Source organism: Plectropomus leopardus, chromosome 4 (genome assembly GCF_026936395.1).
Source record: "Plectropomus leopardus strain MGB_pleo_1.0 chromosome 4, ASM2693639v1, whole genome shotgun sequence".
NCBI classification, from domain to species: domain Eukaryota; kingdom Metazoa; phylum Chordata; class Actinopteri; order Perciformes; family Serranidae; genus Plectropomus; species Plectropomus leopardus.
In genome coordinates this window covers 29,358,654-29,376,475 of record NC_142179.1, presented here as the reverse complement: position 1 = coordinate 29,376,475, position 17,822 = coordinate 29,358,654, and the positions used below count along the sequence as shown (strand labels likewise).

The window sequence follows — 17,822 nt, the reverse complement described above, 5'->3', positions numbered from 1 at the left end:
GAGCAGGCAACCCTCCCAGAAGATACTTTTAAGAGAAAATGATAATGCAATATGAAAATCCTTGTGAAGGCATTATCCATGTGAGCTGCAGTGTGAGAAACAAGGTTAAGTAGGCCACTAACAGCACTTCATGTTTCAGCTCACAGGTGATTCCACTATTGAATGAAACATGAACCTTGCTGTTCTTTGGTAATGGTAAGAGCTCTCAGCTCCATCTGTAGATATAGCACACTTGAGTTTAAGGTTGCTCCATTGAAAATAGATTTTCAATTTGCCAAACATCTTTAGAAGATGATGTAAACACAGCTTAGACAAATTTAAGTTGAAAGGAGTGTATTTACCACGCGGGGCTGCAGAGTAGGGCATAGGAAGAGGCTGGTCTCGTGGAGTAAGGCCCCTCAGCAGGTCCGAGCGCTGGGCGGCCATGGCAGCAGCTGCAGGCCACTGGTGCATCTGCTGGGACGTGATGTAGTCATTGAGCAACGTCTGGCGGTTATCCAGGGCTGCTGTGTCAGGAAAGCCGCGGATGAGGTAGGGGTAGGGATGAGGGTATGCCGGGTTGGGCGCTAGGTGGCGAGGCAAGTAGTAGGCCGCTGTGTATGAAGAGTAAGAAACGTCTGTCAAGAACTGTCTGTCATATTATGAATCACAATTATTAGAGGATACACAGATGTTTCATTTGTTTATCTTGATTAGACGTCTTCTCTGGTCTGTGTGGCTGAGTACAGAATATGCTTTATTGTTATTTCTATTCCTCTGCTGTCTTGCATAACTTGTCTGATTGTACAATGGCTCTCTCACTAGGGCTGCACGATTAATTAAAAAAAGCATGATTTAGATTCATACATTCCCTATGCATTCATGTCATGCTGCTTTCACGTGTTGACTTATTTGCTTCAGAACAATCCCAGTTGTTATCAAGTGTTTACCAACAGGATCCCCCCCTGACATTAACAAAACATTTTTATTTATGTTAATTACCTATTTTATGTGCAGTCATTTTATTTTTGCTCAGCGGGAGACACTTAACTGTGTTTTCCTGTTGCTTTGCTGTGTGTGTGTTTCACCAATGCAGAAAGACACGGGTCAGTGCGACTGATGGCAAAGCAACCATTGCGAACGACACACGTGATGTAAGAGAAATAAATGTTTTTGTTGAAAACAATAAAAAATCGTATGAGAGAACTGTGATCTCAATTTGTGTGGGAGAAAAATAATTGACATTTTATCAAGAATTGTGCAGCCCTAATTCTCACTGCACCGAAACAACAGTCCCAATAAAAAGCCAGGCTGAATTTTCTAATGCAGGGATAAGTAACAGTGGCCCTTTATGAGTATTATTAGAACATGGATTTTGGTGACCGCACATAACCCCAAACAAAGCTCAACCCAACTTTGAATTAGCAGAGGTCTGATGAGGTCAGAACAGTTAAAAAACACCAAAGAGGGAACATGTCATGCTAATTTTTTTTTTCAATGCAACTTGATTGTGGCTGTACCTGGGTCAATAGGGATGCCGCGGGGCAGCGCCGCAGGATCGAAGGCTAAGGGGTTCAGACGGTACACGTCTGTAGCCCCAAGACCCTGCAGCAGACGTTCATATGTTTGTTGATCTGGAACACCCGGCAGAGGTGATTTGGTGGCACTCATTTCCCTGGGGGTTGGTGTGGCTTTACGCTCCTGAGGCGGATTCTTACTGGAACCTGGAGACAGAACGAGAGAACAAAAGAATTTCATGTGCAGTCTTTGTAGCATGAAGGACGGACTATATTGCTCTAAAATATTTCTGCTGTCTTGACTGTGTGAGATACACCCACCATCATGCTGCCTTTGGCTCGCCTCTCTGGACAGAGGGGAGCCACGATGTGAAGGCCCAGGGTAAGGGTTTCTTAAGGCGCCTTTGTCCTCATAGCCCACTGGACTATGATGGGCCTTGCTTCCCTGCTCTGACCCCAGTGTAAGAGGAGACGAGCGGGCCATGGGGCTAGCTGTGCTGACCACGGCGCTGGGCCGGCCTTTTGGAGCCTCTTCGTAACGGCCCCTGTCACCGCGCATCTCCAGGTGGGAGGGCGGATTGTGGTAGGAACGTGGTGAGCTGGCTATGATGGAGCGGACATCATGACGCTTCCCTGAACCAGCTGCCTCCTGCTTCATGGGTGTTCCCTGAAGAAAAGCACAACAGGGAATAATCAGTTGAGTGTAGAGAACATTACATAACACATTTTTGTTTTAAAACACAACTATTGCTACGTTACCATAAAGCATCCACACTAACCTGGTGTTTTGGAAGCCCTAAAACAAAGACCGTTTTATAATTCTACTGATCCCATTTTAGTCCAGACACTCCTGTTGCATTTAAGTCTGGACAGGCTAAAACTTAGACTTTTAAAACCATGATGAAGACATCCCTGTTCACTCCACGATAGGTTCTGAAGTAACGACTTGTAAAGCCGAAACATTATAGCCAGGCCTTCATACCTTCTATGATTTCATCCTTTATGCGTTAGTTCTCTTTTTCATTGCCATGGCTTCCTCTGGTGATTGATGATGCTCCCTGTACCACGCTGATGCCGTACTTGCATTGCAACGACTCCAACGCTTTTCTCAGACACCTTGACCACCTTATACTGGCGTTACTCTCAGTAACAGTAAAACCTTGCTGTCGGTCAAAGCAAAGAAATCTGGCTTTACTTTTCGACATCTGCGTAGTATTTTCTGTAACTAAGCAATCAACTGAAGAGTAAACAAACTGCTTGGAGTTTACACCAGCACAACCATGCACAGTTTCCATGAATGGTCATACGATATGCTTTTTCACACAAGTTAGTGTGGACTGAGATTATTTCCGAGCAGTGCTAAAACGCTTGTGTTAAAGGAAATTGTTTTTATTTTAAAACACTGTTTTAAAGGTCCTACTATTACGGATTTAGTCACATATATTTAGTCTCATTCTAAGGTAACGAAAACAATGATTCTTCGTTTCAGGTATTTCTAAACTGATGAAACCATAGTTATGAATATTATATTCCATTTCTGCCGATACATCCCCCTAAAACCTTCTTACTGGACATTTAAAATGAAAAACACGTTAGTGTGGATGTGGCCTATGGATTGGGAAGCCTCTGCACGTGTTGTTAGCGTGTGTGTACCTGTGCTATGATGCCCTCCTTGCCAGGCTGTCTGAGCTCCTCCCTGGGAATGAGGTGGATGGAGCGCCCAGCCTCCTTCACCGTAGGCACCATGGCCTCTCTGCCCTTCATTGGGTCTGAAAGTGAACCTGGCCCACGGGGCGGGGAGCCCTCTCTCTTCATCTGCTTAGCCTCCCTCCTCAGGTAGCCGTCCTGAGGGTCCAGATGACGAGGTATACCTGAAATCATAGCAAAATCATGTAAATTCTATTTTTCTTAATCAAGATTGCAGCATATTAAAAAAAAAAATAAATTAAAAAAGTTTTGTAATTTAGCCAGAAAGGAACTGAGCGCTGTACAAACAGAAAGGAGAGACGTAAAGAAAGGTTCTGGTATGTTATATAAGCTCAGCTGAACTAGAAGTAGTTCTGAGAACAGCTTCATCCACCACTATCTCTGAGCAAGATGAGACAAGATGGTTATCTGACTTTACTGCTATTGATAGATAAATAAGAAAACCAACATGAATGTACTCCTGCCAGCGGGTGAGTTCTAGTAAACTGGCACAATCTGTTCTTTGAAAGGCAAAAAGAAAAAGCTATCTTTCACTGCAGCTCTGCTGAGTGAGCACTGAGAGTACAGTCTAATGCAGTGAGAGCACAATGAGCGAGTACCTTCAGGAAACACACAGAATGCAAACAGAGACGACGGACGATGTTAAGCAGCAATATCTTGCAAGCGGTTACATGCACATTCAGTTCAGAGGATTTAATCTGCCTTTCTCATTCTTATTGTGTCATTTTGATCTGCTATGCTCATAACCATCGAGAAAAAAGTCTCCCAGCAGAAGGATTTTAAAATTTATACATTTTGAAAGTGAACATAAAATCATGTGCTCGTGTTTTATATGGGGCATCATCCTACCTTGAGAAATGGAGCCGCGGCTGTGATGAGCCTCCTTGTAAGGTGTGTGGTGCGGACTGTCCCTGTCATGAGGCATGGCTCGACCAATCAGACCTGAGATGGTGGTGGTGGGTGGGGGGGAGGAGTGAAATGTAAGATTATTGTAAATGATATCATCGAAAGGGAGAGCTCAATGTGATTAAACCAGAGTGAAATGAGATTTTATCCAGCAGGTCTTTTTTGGAAGTGCGAGGGAAACTAGGTGGGGTCGTCTCTTACCTTCACAGTTGGCAGCCGACAGTGAATCCCTCATAGGCAGTCCTCTAGAGATGCCTCCCTCCATTATGTCATAAGGACGCTTAAGGCCAAGGATTTCCCCGGACTGCCCTGGACCTCGACCCTCATCTTTAGGGTTCTGAGAAGCAGGGCCTACAAATGACAGAGAGGATACTGTAGACCGCCTCAAACTTGACATAAACTTTCTGAATGGGCTCCTTTGTATTAAGGGTTGGAATGTTTGTTAATGTTGTAGCTGACGAGAAACATATAAAAGACGGAAAGGCTTTGACTTTAAGACTTTAAATTATATGCAGCTGCTGGGCAGAGATGTAATTTGTTTGGAGATCAATAACAAGGGGAAAAAAAACTACAAATTTAGATAAAAAATGTCAGTAAACATCATTTAATGTGTGTTTTCTATTTTTTTTTTAATGTGATTTTTCAGTCAAGGTTGAAACAACAGAAATATAATGGGGTATAGTGTGATTTGCCCTGCTCGCCCCGAACTGCAATAGAAGTGGCACCAAAGTCCAGCTCCAATGCAAAATTCCAGCGCTGCCACTGACGTCATGACCTTTTATAGTTTCCTTGGTAGCTGACAGAAAGTTAACAGGGACCAAAGTTGTTGCCCTTGCAACAAAATAGGAATAAAAAGATCTAAAAACAGTTAAATAGTGTCTTAGTTCAGTGATAGTACTCAGTGAGATCTAATAATTTGCATGAATGACTCAAGGTGCTGCTGCGGTTTAAATTCAGTGGAAACCATTCAAATTTGTTGGGCTTGTGCCAGATCTTACTCAAAATGAAATGAATCATTGGCCATGGCATCAAATACACTGCAGCCGAGCTGATGTACTCACGGTCGTATGTGAGAATGTGCCCACTGATGCCCTCATAGAGAATTTGGCCTTTAGACAGTGCTTCATCCCGTTCCCTCTCAGCCCGGCTGGCGCTGTCCTCTGTGATCAAACGGGTTATGGTTCCCTTGTACAGCACATCAGCCGGTGTCCCCTGTGGCGAAGAGAGGAGAAGCACCTGCACTTTATCATCTCAGTGTGCAGAAGCAGCTGTTGTTAAGGCAAACGTTATGTGACAAATTGTAGCGAGGACCTAGAAAAGAAGGCTATCAGTAGTCACTTTTCAGAATCGCCTTTACATGCCAAAGTTATATTAAATCAAGCCTCATTCTCAGCAAATATACTTAAACTTGTCCTCTCAGGCTGCACCAGGCTATGTAGCACTGCCAAGAGGATATCTATCAGCACTACCACTATCAAGAAACTTTACAGCAGATAAGATGCATTCCAAAGCCCACAGCCAGTGCTATGAAAACAGAGTTATACAGCTCTTACTTGATATGAGAATAACCCATATCTTTTCAACGGCCCCGCATAAAATCAATTAAGAAAACAACTTTTTTTTTAGGGCTTTAATTTAGGACTGCATAATATATCATTCTTTTTATTGGGGGCCTTTTGGGTTCACATCAGTGTCCAATTTGTTTTATAATAACACAGTTGGAGATCATTTCCTTTTTTTAAAAAAAATTAAACAAGCAATTTGTTATATTTTAGCAGTACTAAGACCAGCCGAAAGGCAGAACTACACTTTCATATCTGTGTATTTGTAACAAGTAACATTGTAACAAGATATTCATCAATGTTATTGCATATTACATATTTTCCTCATATTGTAGCCCTATTTTTAATGAGGCACAGTGCAGGTCAAACAATTCTGATTGATTTTATTATGGTGCAGATAGTGTAAGTGACAGTATAGTCTTTGTTTTTCCTTTCAGGGTTGTTGAATTGGATAAAATTGGACCGACCGTAATATATTTTACGTTACGTATAAAATGTGTACTCCGTTTCTTGAATTGTTTGTGCTGCAGAAAAAGTGTTTGGTACAATGGTGTCAGATAAACGTGATCCAAATAAATAAATAAATAAATAAATAAATAAATACACAAACACAGCTCTGAAATACAATAGTACTCCACGGAGAAGCGGAGGTGCAACAACAGATGACAACAGGCTTTGTTGAAACCTTGAGTCACATCACTCGTACCCAGAGTATGAGTCATATTTCTACACTGCCTGAGAGTGGCGGTGGGCGTTTGAGTAGGAGACACAGTAGTGCCTCAGATCACATTTCTTGTCTATTGGTTAGCTTTTCCAAGAAGACACCGTTGACGGTTGGAGGCCAGAATAGTAGGGCTCTGTGTAATGGGGGTTATGATTACAGGATCAGATGGCACTGACTAAAGCAGTCCTCTTTTACTCCCGAAGAAGGTGCAACATAGCCATATCTGGGTGCTAATCTAGCTGCAAGCTAAACAAACAAATGAGCCGTCCCTCTACAACGGCGCTGATTATTCTTTATCACTTTCACCTCCTCCTTACTAATCCATCACACAGGATAACAGCCTCCTCAACACCCGTTTTCTCTTGTGTGCCAGTTGGATGTGATATTACAGTGAGCATATCAATGACTGGGTTTAGCCGGAGTCTGGGGTAAATAGATAAATAAAAGAGGGAACAGACATGGTACAGTGTGTACCTGTTGCTAGGGTGACAGAGCTGTGGTTATGTCACAGCAGCAGGGAAATCCAGCAGCAGCAGCAGCAGCAGCAGCAGCACTTGCTTTCCTCATGACGTCTAAACAGATCTGCTGCTCTCTCTTTCTAGTACACAAATCGAAGCCCAGTAACACAAAGGGTGCTTGTTTGACGCCTGCAGTTTTAAACTGTACGGGCAAACGACAACATCGATTTGGGCAAAACTAGTGTTAACAGTCAGAAAAGGTGTGTGGGTAATGAAAAATGCAGAGTGTGGGTTGTCTGTGCAATAGCCACATAGGCTGTTACTATCATGAACCTTCACACAGTTTAACATGCCGTCAGTTTCAGTTCAGTATTTACATCCATCAGCATCTGTACAAAGCAAATAACATTAACCTGAATGTGTCACTGCACAACGATCTAAAAGCAAAAACTTGGCCACATATCTTATACAGAATAAATTAGCAAGTCTCCTTTACACCCGCGGGACTGCTCATTTATGGTGGTTCATTTATAAATGGACTTATTCAAATCACTTTCGGAGGTTGTTCAGAGGCTCTTCAAATAAAGGGGAAGAGAACGGTTTTGCCAGCTATCTGTCGTAATGCTCTACACACATTTGAACGCTGTCAGCAGAATATTCATAACGCACTCACATCAGCCACACCCAACACTACGATAACAAACTGCATATATGGGAGATCCTATTACAGTGAGAGTAAAAACAGTGGTAGGATATTTTAAAAAAATAGGGGCTGCATATACTCTATAGATATGAAATGTTCGGCTGGTCAAGTATCCAATAAAGTGTTGTATATATGTTTTTTGTTATCAGCTTTTCCTATTGTTTAACATGGGTAACAAATAACATACACAAACAAATACACAACAATTAACCCCCACCACTGGCAGCAAAAGAACATTTTAAAGTAAAACAGTGAGGTCTCCCCCTCTTTGTCGCTAAAAGTGATTTTCTTTGAGTATGTCTAAAACAATCTTTATATTTTCTGAATGTTAAATTACTTGGCTCTTAAACCTATAAAAAATTGACTGACTTCTTTACTTATAATGTGGGTCTACTTTAAATCAAGTGTGCACTGTGAAGGCTTAGTTATGTGGAAAAATGTAACTATCGACATCAAATCTCGACTGTGATTGCCACGGAGAGAGAAACTTGAGTGCAACATTCCTCACTAGTGACTTCAGAAGGACCGAGGATTTACACTTGCAGTACTTGGCTGGTCTGAGCTCACCTGAGTAATGGAGCCTCCTCTGTAGGAGATTGAGGAATCTGGATGCATTCTGGTCCCTGGGATGCCCTTTGTGATACTGCCCCCCTGAACAGCTGGAATAGAACCTGTGAAGATATAATGTGAAGATAGTAAGAAAGAAAAGCAGTATAAAGGGAAGTTGAAAGTGCAGCACAATGTAAACAGTCATTGGAGATGTCAAGTGGTCAAGTATTGCCTCACAATTTGCAAAACTGGCCAACGTTTGCCTTCTTAAAAGTGTTATTTATGATTCTAATATCTGTATCTACTGTTGCAAGAGTGAAAGCGTGGCTTTATTAAGTTTTCCAAATTCATTTTAAAAATAGGAGAACTGTGCTGAGGCCCAATGTCAGTAATTATAGCTTTGAATCTTTTTGTGTTTGCATCTACTAGCTTTGCACACACAGATTTGGGCAGTTTCTCCCATTCTTCACATCCTCTCAAGCTCTGTCAGATTAGATGAGCTTCAGTGATCCAAACTCCCCACCGATTTTGGATTTGAGATTTAAGTTTAGCCTGGGCCACTTGAGTACATTCAGAGACTTGTCCTAAAGTCACTCCGGTGTGGTCCTCCCTGTGTGCCTCAGGTCACTGTCATGCTCGAGAGGTTAATCTTTTCAGCATGACAGTGCTGAGCAAAACATGTGGGAAAACTCATGATTTGACTTTGTTATTCCAGGGTGTAATGCATCTTGATTGATGGCAAAAATGTAATCGGTTTCAAATAAATCTGTGAAGCAACGAAAATGAGTGAATATTTTCAAAGACGATTTTATATTTTTTACCCTCTACACAGGACGAGGAAAAGCACTAAAGCGAAGCACCAATACCAGTTTAACCATATATGGTAACCAAATAAAAAAACAAGGAAAATTGAGCGACCCACCACGTCCAGAAGCACTATCATGAGGTGACCCCTGGGTCGAGAGGTTGTCAGCTTGAGAGGACGAGCTGCGAGGGGACAACTGTTCCTGCTTTACCACGGGGAAAGGACCTGCTGCGGAGTACATAAGAGTTTGAGAAAAGCAAGGGACAAACAGAGAGATGTAGTGTGGAATAAATGTCTGTGATGATGCATCAGACCTCATTATCAGCTTAGTGCACAGTTTTACTTACCAACTTTCCTCTGGTCAATCCAAGGCAACCCCATCTGTGTGGGGGTCATCTTCCCGTGGTCCAACCCATGAGCTGGGCTGTGCAACTGCACCGGGGTTCCCTGAGGAAACAAGTATTTGGCGATAATAGTGAAACACACTGTCATTGCTGCAGTGCAGAAATAAGATCTTCAAGATTTGCTATTTTATCTAGCAAATATCTAAAGCTTACTACTGAGATTATATTAAAAAAATAATAATAAATTTCAATTCCATGGTTTCTGTGGGCCAACTATGACTAGCATACAATACCTGTGTGATGGAGCCTCCTGGCTTGCTGGAGGAAATGAGAGGTGGAGGCTCTGGCATGGTGAGGGGCCTCACTGCTGCTAGCCTTCCACTGTCCTGTGGCAGACTCGAGAGTGATGGGTGGCCTGTTTGCTGGAACGCTGGAAGGCAGGGGAGATAATGAGACTGAAATTTGACTATTTGAGGTTTGGCAGAAGGAGGAGTGTAGGTTTTGTTCTAAGTTCCCCTGATAGAATATAAAATACACACTACAGCTGAGGCTTGTTAAAAATATAAAGACAGGACAGGACAAAGGGGAGGACTCACAGTTAAAGTGGAGCACGTGCTGGTCGTGACTGATCTTGGCCATGTCTCGAGGAGACATGGGGTAGGGGGAGAGAGCTGGTCGACCCATGTTGGAGGTCCTGAGGTCATCAGGGCCCAGTGCCTGCTTCTTAGCTTCGCCGTGCGGAGAAAAAGCCCGCGACTTTTCTGTAACAACAACACAGAGTCAGGACAAGGCACGTCACCATACCAGAAATTTAGTTGTCGATACCAACTGCAGTGAAATTCCATGATCCTCAATACCCAATTTGATACAAAGAGAAAAAAAATCCCATGTTATTAAACATACAGGCTTTTATGAAAAAAGAACATTTTAATTCAATTACCAGCCACAACAACATCATGGAGGCTGGTATTGTTTTCACCTCGTGAGTCTGTGCGTGTCATCATTTTAAAATGTGGTCCATGTCTATTTTTAGACAGATTTTATCAACATGATAACTTTAAAACCGTGCAAGGTGCAGTCAAGAAACTTTACAGGCGTGTGTTCAGAGATGGGTGTGGTCTGAGCAAGAGAGCCACTTCCCAACCCACTTGAGCCCCCAGTCGCTTTAAGTCATGGATCACTGTATCTCAGCTGGAGTGATTCCACTGCGAGATGTTCTTTAATTTAATCTTTAATTTAAATTAGTTTAATTTAAACTATATTATGATGATCAGCCTTGAACACACAGAGCTGGTCTATGTGGGTCCATGAAATTTTGTGGGCTAATTATATTAACAGCATATTAACATATTTCTCCTCCATTGTTGTTGCTCGTGAGCGCTTGTACATTTAAGATGTGAAGGCTGGCGTTCGCCAAACATGCAGCACACAGCCCAGCATAAATGCTCAGCAACTCGTCTCAATGCTGGCATTTGTAGTAAAGTGTCAATAGGCAGCACTACTATTATAAAGAATTTAAAAATTTGCTGGCCTCAAAAAAGCTGCACTCCATCTTCCACGATACAGCTGTTAAGAATATAAAGACAGGACAGGACCGGCAAGCTGGTAGGCATTCTTCCTTTCTAACAGCAGACTAGAACACTTGCAGGAGTATATGCTGCCGTGTCCGGTCTGAAAGAATTGCATCCTCTGAACCTATGGTACTGGAGAAAAACGCGTACTGTCACGTTTCCAGAACTTTGGCATCTGCTTGGTACCAAAGTATTGCTCCTCATGGCATCACTAGTCAGGACTAAAGCAAAGCACTCATCTAGACCTCCACTAATCCAAGTGTCTGTCCTTCAGCCGCAGCCCACTGTTGTCACCAACATCAACACAAACACCATTGTTATCTATGAGCACATAGAAACCCTCACGCCACTTCCCAGCCAGGCTGATATTTCCACAGAATTAATATGCCAACATACTGAACAAGCCACTGCTAATATTTATTGTACAGTACACACAGTAAAATCCAGCAGAGGAAGGTGATCACCCTGCAGTGTAATTAAGGTGTAATTAAAAAGGGAATGGTGTGGCAAGGGGTGAACCTACTTAATCCCTGCAGGAGAGTCAGTAACCACCTCTCGTTGCCTTCCAGCTCTGAAGGGACACAAACACACCACAGGTCATCGCATCCTCACACAAAAGCATGCACTTAATACATTTACACTTTACTTCTAATACCACAAGGTGGGACTTTTGTATTCGCCACCAGCCAAATGTTAGTAAATGGTAGCAACATGTAAATAATGTCTACACCTGCCTCTGTCTCAGGCTGTGTGTACAAAGAGATTTTTAAGCCTTTTTCTTTACAAAAAAATGCACGAAAAAGTGGTTTCTGTACTTTGGAGTTCACAGCTGCTGTGCCCAGTTGGTTATGAAAGACCTGTCTTTGTCTGGACGGATGCTAAAAGTCTTACACTGCTCTCACAGATTCACATTCCACGAGCTCACAGTAAGTGCACTGAACTAGACTATATTCCCTTCTGGGTCAATAGCAATACCAGATCATTTATCAGTTCCCTTCTCCACGAGTGTCCCAGAAACACTTGAATGCCCTAAACACTAGAGAACACAGACTCAAGGTTAGAGCACGCAGCAAGGACCAACTAAGTAAAACTAGATCAAATGCTACTAAAACCGCATAATGTACAGCACTTTCATTAACCTCTATTTTCTTTCATGATCCCTCACATACAGTGCTAATCTTGTTTTCCATGTATCCTTCATTTTAAAATTGACAACTTTAGCAAAGCACCATGTTGTACATAATGCAAATACATACAGCCTGCTGAAGAGTAATACTAGGAATGATACAGAAAGAAAATGGCATGGGATAAAGAAAAATGCTGGAAATTGTGAGAGAGGTTCCTACATTTTTAACTTTAGCAGCCTTACCAAACATCTAAATTAACTCCATTTGCTATCTGACTAGATGTATTCATGTGACTGATGACTTAAGGCATTTATCAGATACTTGAGTGAATAAGCACCAAAAGATAGCTTTCTTTTTGTTGTGATGCAAGTGTGCGTACCATCTTTGTCGCTAGTGGAGGGGCTGCGCGGGCGAATTCGTGGACTGCTGCTGTGAAGAGCCTCCCTGTCTCGGTCTGCCTGTGAGGTGTAAGGCTGCTGTTTGCCTGGTTGCCCTGAAAGTGGCTGCTGCTGTTGCTGCTGCATTTTGACCTCCTGAGACGACTCCCCATGAGCCATGGTGATCTGCTGCTGGTACAGTGCCAGGGCATGGGGGGGCAGCACTGCCTTGCCACCAACACTCCTCTGACCAGCCTGCATGGAGGCTTCTGGCATCTTCATACAGGATGAGGGGAAAAGACAAGGGGGAAAAAAAAGGTTACAATCCTACCGCACGCATAACACAAGCCCGCACCTACCTGGCATTTGACATATGGTTAGCCACATACAGTATCTGATAAACATGATAGCAAATAAGCATCTCTTATTTCTTGGCAAGCTAAAGTTCCCCGAATGCATGGGATCTAATTTCTTCTTCACAAAGCAATCTCTACCATCATCGTCCATCTGGCTGGCTTATTTTATACGAATATGACTTAACAATTCCACCTGTTATACTATTATCTCTGTAAGCAGAGAGACACAGATAGTGTTGATACCACTGCAACAGATGTGTGCGACTTGAGCAAATCAGTTTTCTGTTACAAAACACTACCTGGGTCAAAGACACTTGCCAAAGCTGGAAAAGCTGAGATGCTCTTCACCTAACTGCTGTGTGATGTGTGAGGGGGGAAAATGAAAAATACACACACAAAGTTAAACCAGTGACTCACAATAGGTGGTATAGCAGCAGCCCTCTGTTTGAGCTGTTTCAGGTCCATGGGCTTCTGCAGCGGGGAGGATATGACCCCGTCGTGAGTGTAGTTCAGTAGACTTGGCCGTGGAGACGTCATTCTACACATACAAACAGACAGAAATAAGTTAGTGGCTTCTCTTATTCTCTTACTAGCTTTGCCTGCTTGAGCGCAAACACGAATAAAAAAAAACATCAAAAGAGGGCAAAGGTTCTGATTGTGTTACCATCCCACATGCCTGCCTACCCATTCCTACAGGAGACACTGGCACAATCACTAATCCTCCCACACTATATGAGGTATTTAAAGGGTAACTTCAGTATTTTTCAACCTGGACCCTATTTTCTGACATTTTTGCATCAAAGTGACAAATGGGAACAACATTTTTTTAAATTGGTCCAGTATTGAAAGACACTACTGCAGTTGGCAGGTGTGATGCCTGCTGCAAATGTAACCACTTTGGGAAATTATGCACCATCAATTAACAACCACTAAAACTGTTTGTTTTTGCCACTGAAAGGATGAAATTGTTATTTTTAATGTGTAACACGATTATGGGAAGGAACCTTCAGAGATAGACTCTATTGTTAAAGAGCAAGACCCTCTTGTTTGACAGAAATAGCCCCAAAATCACTATGGCTAAACCCACCAAACTCTATTTAAATAAACTCTAAATTAATCAACATTAAAAAAAAAAGATTTCATTTCATAAAGCGGACATAAACCAAATAAGACTTAAAAAAAAGTCATCTTGGTTCATCTCTCCACTGTTGCAAAAGTTACCAAATCTGAATGGTTAAAATAACCCATACTTCACTAAATAAGATGTGAAAATATGATGGCTCTGTACACTAAAATTACTGTTAATTTAAATGCAGTCTGGTTGGTCTGGTGATAGAGTTTTCTGGGCTGTTTCTGAGTTAGACAGAAGGGATCTTACTTTTCAACAACAGGTCTATTCTTGAAGGAGCCTTTCCACGAAGTTCTCAGAACAATCTGAGCCTGTCAGTGGCAAACATTAGCACTTTCATGGATGTAAATCGATGATGCACAAATGCCTGAAGTGGTCACATTGAAGCCTGTTTCATGACAGCCAACTGCAGCACTCTCGCTCAATACTGGAACAGTTAGTCACTTAAATACAAGATTATGGGGAAAAAGGGTTCAGATTGAAAAACACCAAAGTTACCCTTTAAGAATTAAAATTATGGCGAACAGTAGGACTGTGTTTGTGTGTGTATGTATTTATTTGTGGGATATACGTAGGACGTGTGTTGAAAGAGCCTGAGACTGTGGAAACGAATTGCAAGTAAAAATCCATATCCATGTCTCGCACATCTGTCGTAAGCACACAATATACTCTGAATCACAGACAGACACACACTTTGATGCACGACAACACAAAAGTGTGTACACACATGCACGCACCCACTCACACACACACTCACTCACTCACTCACTCCCTTTGTTTGCTTTGGCAGAGAGGGCAGCTTTTCCCCCGGCTCTGCCAGTACATGCAGTCTGCTGTCATGGAAAAAATTGAACAAATACCGTGCAAACAAGACTAATCACTCCTCCCACGCACTTTGACACCCATTTCTTGTGGCCTCATTCACAGACACACACATACACATATATATATGGTAAATATATATTCTCATTCATACAAAGTACAAATAAAATCTCTGGTTGATAGCGCAACCAGTGGTGTACACACAAGTGGCTTGCCAAATATGGCTTCCCTGCTGTACAGTGTAGCTAGGCAACTAATAACACTTCAAAACCCTTGCTGCTTTATTTTCTGATGTCTGCTGTGGTAGACCAGAAAAGTAGGACACCTGGCAAACCACTGTTCAAAAACCAGAAGCCCTTTGACACTAATGGTCTCAAGCAGGCCTGATGATGTCATTGATGAAACAAAACAGAAAAGAGATAGTGTAGTTAAGATGGGAAATTCAGGTTTAAAAAAAAGATTTGAGAAAAAAAACTAAGCTCTTGCCTGTTCTTGTCTGTGTTGTCTGTCTCTTCCACTTCATCAGCGCTGCAAGTGGCACTGGAGTCACTGTCCCCATGGGACCCCGTTTTGGGCCCGTGGTCCTTCTTGGAGCTCTTTGTGGAGCTTTTGACCTCCTCCGTCTCTGCTGTTGGAGGTTTTTTATCTGTGGCATCGCTGAGTGGTGTTGGCTGCTCTTTATTGGGCTCCCCTGTCTCAGTCTTTATCTCCTGCTTTATGGCTGAATCTGCATCTTCCTTGACTGCAGGTTTCTCATCCCCAGCCTGGCCCATGTCTGACCCGGCCGCATCCTTGTCCCCGGCGGTCGAGCTGGCCTTTGACCTGCCCGAGCTCTCCTCCTTAGCCTTGCTGTCCTCTGATGAGTGTGGCGATGGCAGACTCTCTGTGTCAGAGCTGTTGTTGGCTCCACCTGGCAGGCACAGAGGACAAAGGGAAACGCAAATCAGAGGACAAGACTGGGTTTTTACTGTAAATCATGTTATATCTCCTTGTCCTTTTTTCTTTCATCTTTCCCCCATCTCTCCCTGCTAAACCAGATTCTTCACAGTGCCAGTCTTCTACCTAATCATGTTTCACTGTACAATGAGGAGGTACACAAAACCAATTGGGATGATGGACGAAATCCCCCCAGGGTTCAGCACTCTATTGTGGTAAAGCAGTCTACACAGTATATTAAACTACAGCAGGATCTTCAGGATGCTTTTATGTTGGTCATTGCAGAGCATGATTCTTTAAGCTAACAAGGAGCTACTCAGAGTTTCACTGTTACATGACATTGTTTACACTCACTGGCCGTTTTAACACGTATACTTGTACAATCTAATGCAATCAAATACAGCAGTTCAGCTATGAACTCTGCCACTACAAAAGATAATAATGTGCAGTTACGACTGACTGTCAGAGAGCTATTAATTCAACTACATGTGTATTTTTGAGGCTGTAGTTTGCAGTGGTGTTGAACTCAACTGCATTATATTTCAGGTGTCTTTTATGTTTTACCCAACCCATTTACAAGCATGAGCAATTAAAAACATTAGAAACCCTCCATGTAATGCTGAACAGCTACAATCTTTTGACATAACAGCCAAGTCCATATGTTTCATTATCATAAAAGATTTTAAAAGAACTGGTGGTGGACCTGTTGTACTGGACTGCATTACAGTGTTTCCCATGCATCCATTTATGTGTGGCAGCCCACCACAATTTCAACATTTGCCACCACTTATTGATTATATTTTTGGAGCTGGATTTTTGGAGCTCAAAAAGTTTGGTTTCACTCCCTCTGCAGTAGCTCCTCCTCTCATCCATTGATCTGTTCAGCAATGACAGGATCAACAGGTCAATACACCCCATGATTTAAACTCCTCAAACTGCTGCTGAGGGGGGGAAAAAAAAAAAAAAAAAAAAACTCACGGCGAGTTCCGCCTGTGCTTCGTTCACAGACCCGCAAAAGAATCTATTTCTGTGAGAAACACTGCATTAAGTTGTACAGGTGAACCTCATAAAGTATCCAAGGATTGTACATAATAACATAACATAGCCTGTAAAGGCATCCATTTTGCTATACTCTGTACATTTGGCATTTTTAATCATCTTCTGTAACCAAACGCAAATGCAGAACTATAGTAAAATGTTACTACTGTTAACTGCTATATACCAATAATAAGTCTGAACAAAAATAATCCAAATTTTATTCCAATTGCATTATGCAAATGGAGGTAAAAAAAAATAAAACCTTCACATTATACAGCATTTTGGCAATTAGCATGTAGCTTTTGGGAGCGGTGTACCTTCTCCATCTTCAGGGGCCTCCTCTTCATTGCCACTGGCTCCTGAACCTTCCATCTCCTCCTCCTCTGCTGTATATGGGGCACTGGCCTCTTCATTCTGCAGGGCTTTGCCCCTGCGACGGGCTTTTCGCTCCTTCTCCTGGTTCAAAATAAACACCCACTAAATAAAAACAGTCCAGGGAACAAAACTCTATTGATCCAAAAGGAAACCAGAAACAATTTTATAACTTGGTTGTGCACAAACAGCTTTATTAACTTTACTTTGTCAGCATCACGTGGAGCAAATATGAGTCATAAAACCTGTCTGTGTGCTTACCGATTTCATTTTATGCTGCTGCAGAATCTCATCCAGTTTCTGCCTCTTCTTGTAGTTAAAGTAGAAGTTCTTGCACTGAGACACGGTTTTCGATCCCACCATCTTGGCGATGGCGGACCAATTCCTACCATACTGGAGAAGGCCTGGGATAAACAGATGGACAGGCAGAGGGATTAGGACGAGACAGGAACAAAGAGAGCCAGACACTGTTTGACCTGTGGCCTTGCACAATTACATCTCGCTTCCATATCAAATGATATCCTCTATGCAGCTGTAAAAAATTTTTAAAAAATTTTAAAAAAAGATGTAAGATGTGCAAAGTGCACTTGTTGTAAAGACGGTTAAATTTGTTAGTTATTTTGGTTTATGTGCATCAATCGATATCTCCAACCACAACCTCTTCAAGTGCACAGCGTGGGAGTCTCTGTGGTAAGTCAATAGCCATAAACATCTGTCTCTATACAGCTGTCAAAACCCATAGCACAGTCTGGGAGTTTGGTTCACAATGCAACGCAGTCCTGCTCTCCAAGCAGCAGCGTGGCTTAATGCCATATGCTTCCTAAGTAGAGAGAGAGAGGT

At 42.4% G+C, this 17,822-nt stretch overlaps 1 protein-coding gene across 7 annotated transcripts in view; it reads right to left on the bottom strand.

The window, feature by feature from the left end:
* The window catches only part of ncor2 (nuclear receptor corepressor 2), a 105,229-nt gene that overhangs the window by 16,935 nt on the left and 70,472 nt on the right, over positions 1-17,822 (bottom strand). For 3 of the 7 annotated variants that reach the window (XM_088077056.1, XM_088077060.1, XM_042488083.2), the window contains exons 18-35: positions 17,244-17,386; positions 16,928-17,066; positions 15,123-15,546; positions 13,103-13,223; positions 12,332-12,605; positions 11,349-11,396; positions 9,851-10,015; positions 9,548-9,684; positions 9,258-9,357; positions 9,028-9,138; positions 8,124-8,227; positions 5,171-5,321; positions 4,311-4,460; positions 4,053-4,145; positions 3,150-3,367; positions 1,818-2,163; positions 1,500-1,703; positions 342-593 (exon numbers count right to left, since the gene is read on the bottom strand). In XM_088077056.1, the coding sequence (XP_087933182.1) occupies positions 342-593; positions 1,500-1,703; positions 1,818-2,163; positions 3,150-3,367; positions 4,053-4,145; positions 4,311-4,460; positions 5,171-5,321; positions 8,124-8,227; positions 9,028-9,138; positions 9,258-9,357; positions 9,548-9,684; positions 9,851-10,015; positions 11,349-11,396; positions 12,332-12,605; positions 13,103-13,223; positions 15,123-15,546; positions 16,928-17,066; positions 17,244-17,386 (3,180 nt within the window). The remainder of the gene's footprint in view (positions 1-341; positions 594-1,499; positions 1,704-1,817; positions 2,164-3,149; positions 3,368-4,052; positions 4,146-4,310; positions 4,461-5,170; positions 5,322-8,123; positions 8,228-9,027; positions 9,139-9,257; positions 9,358-9,547; positions 9,685-9,850; positions 10,016-11,348; positions 11,397-12,331; positions 12,606-13,102; positions 13,224-15,122; positions 15,547-16,927; positions 17,067-17,243; positions 17,387-17,822) is intronic. The other 4 variants (XM_088077058.1, XM_088077061.1, XM_088077057.1 and 1 more) reach the window with 3 other exon arrangements.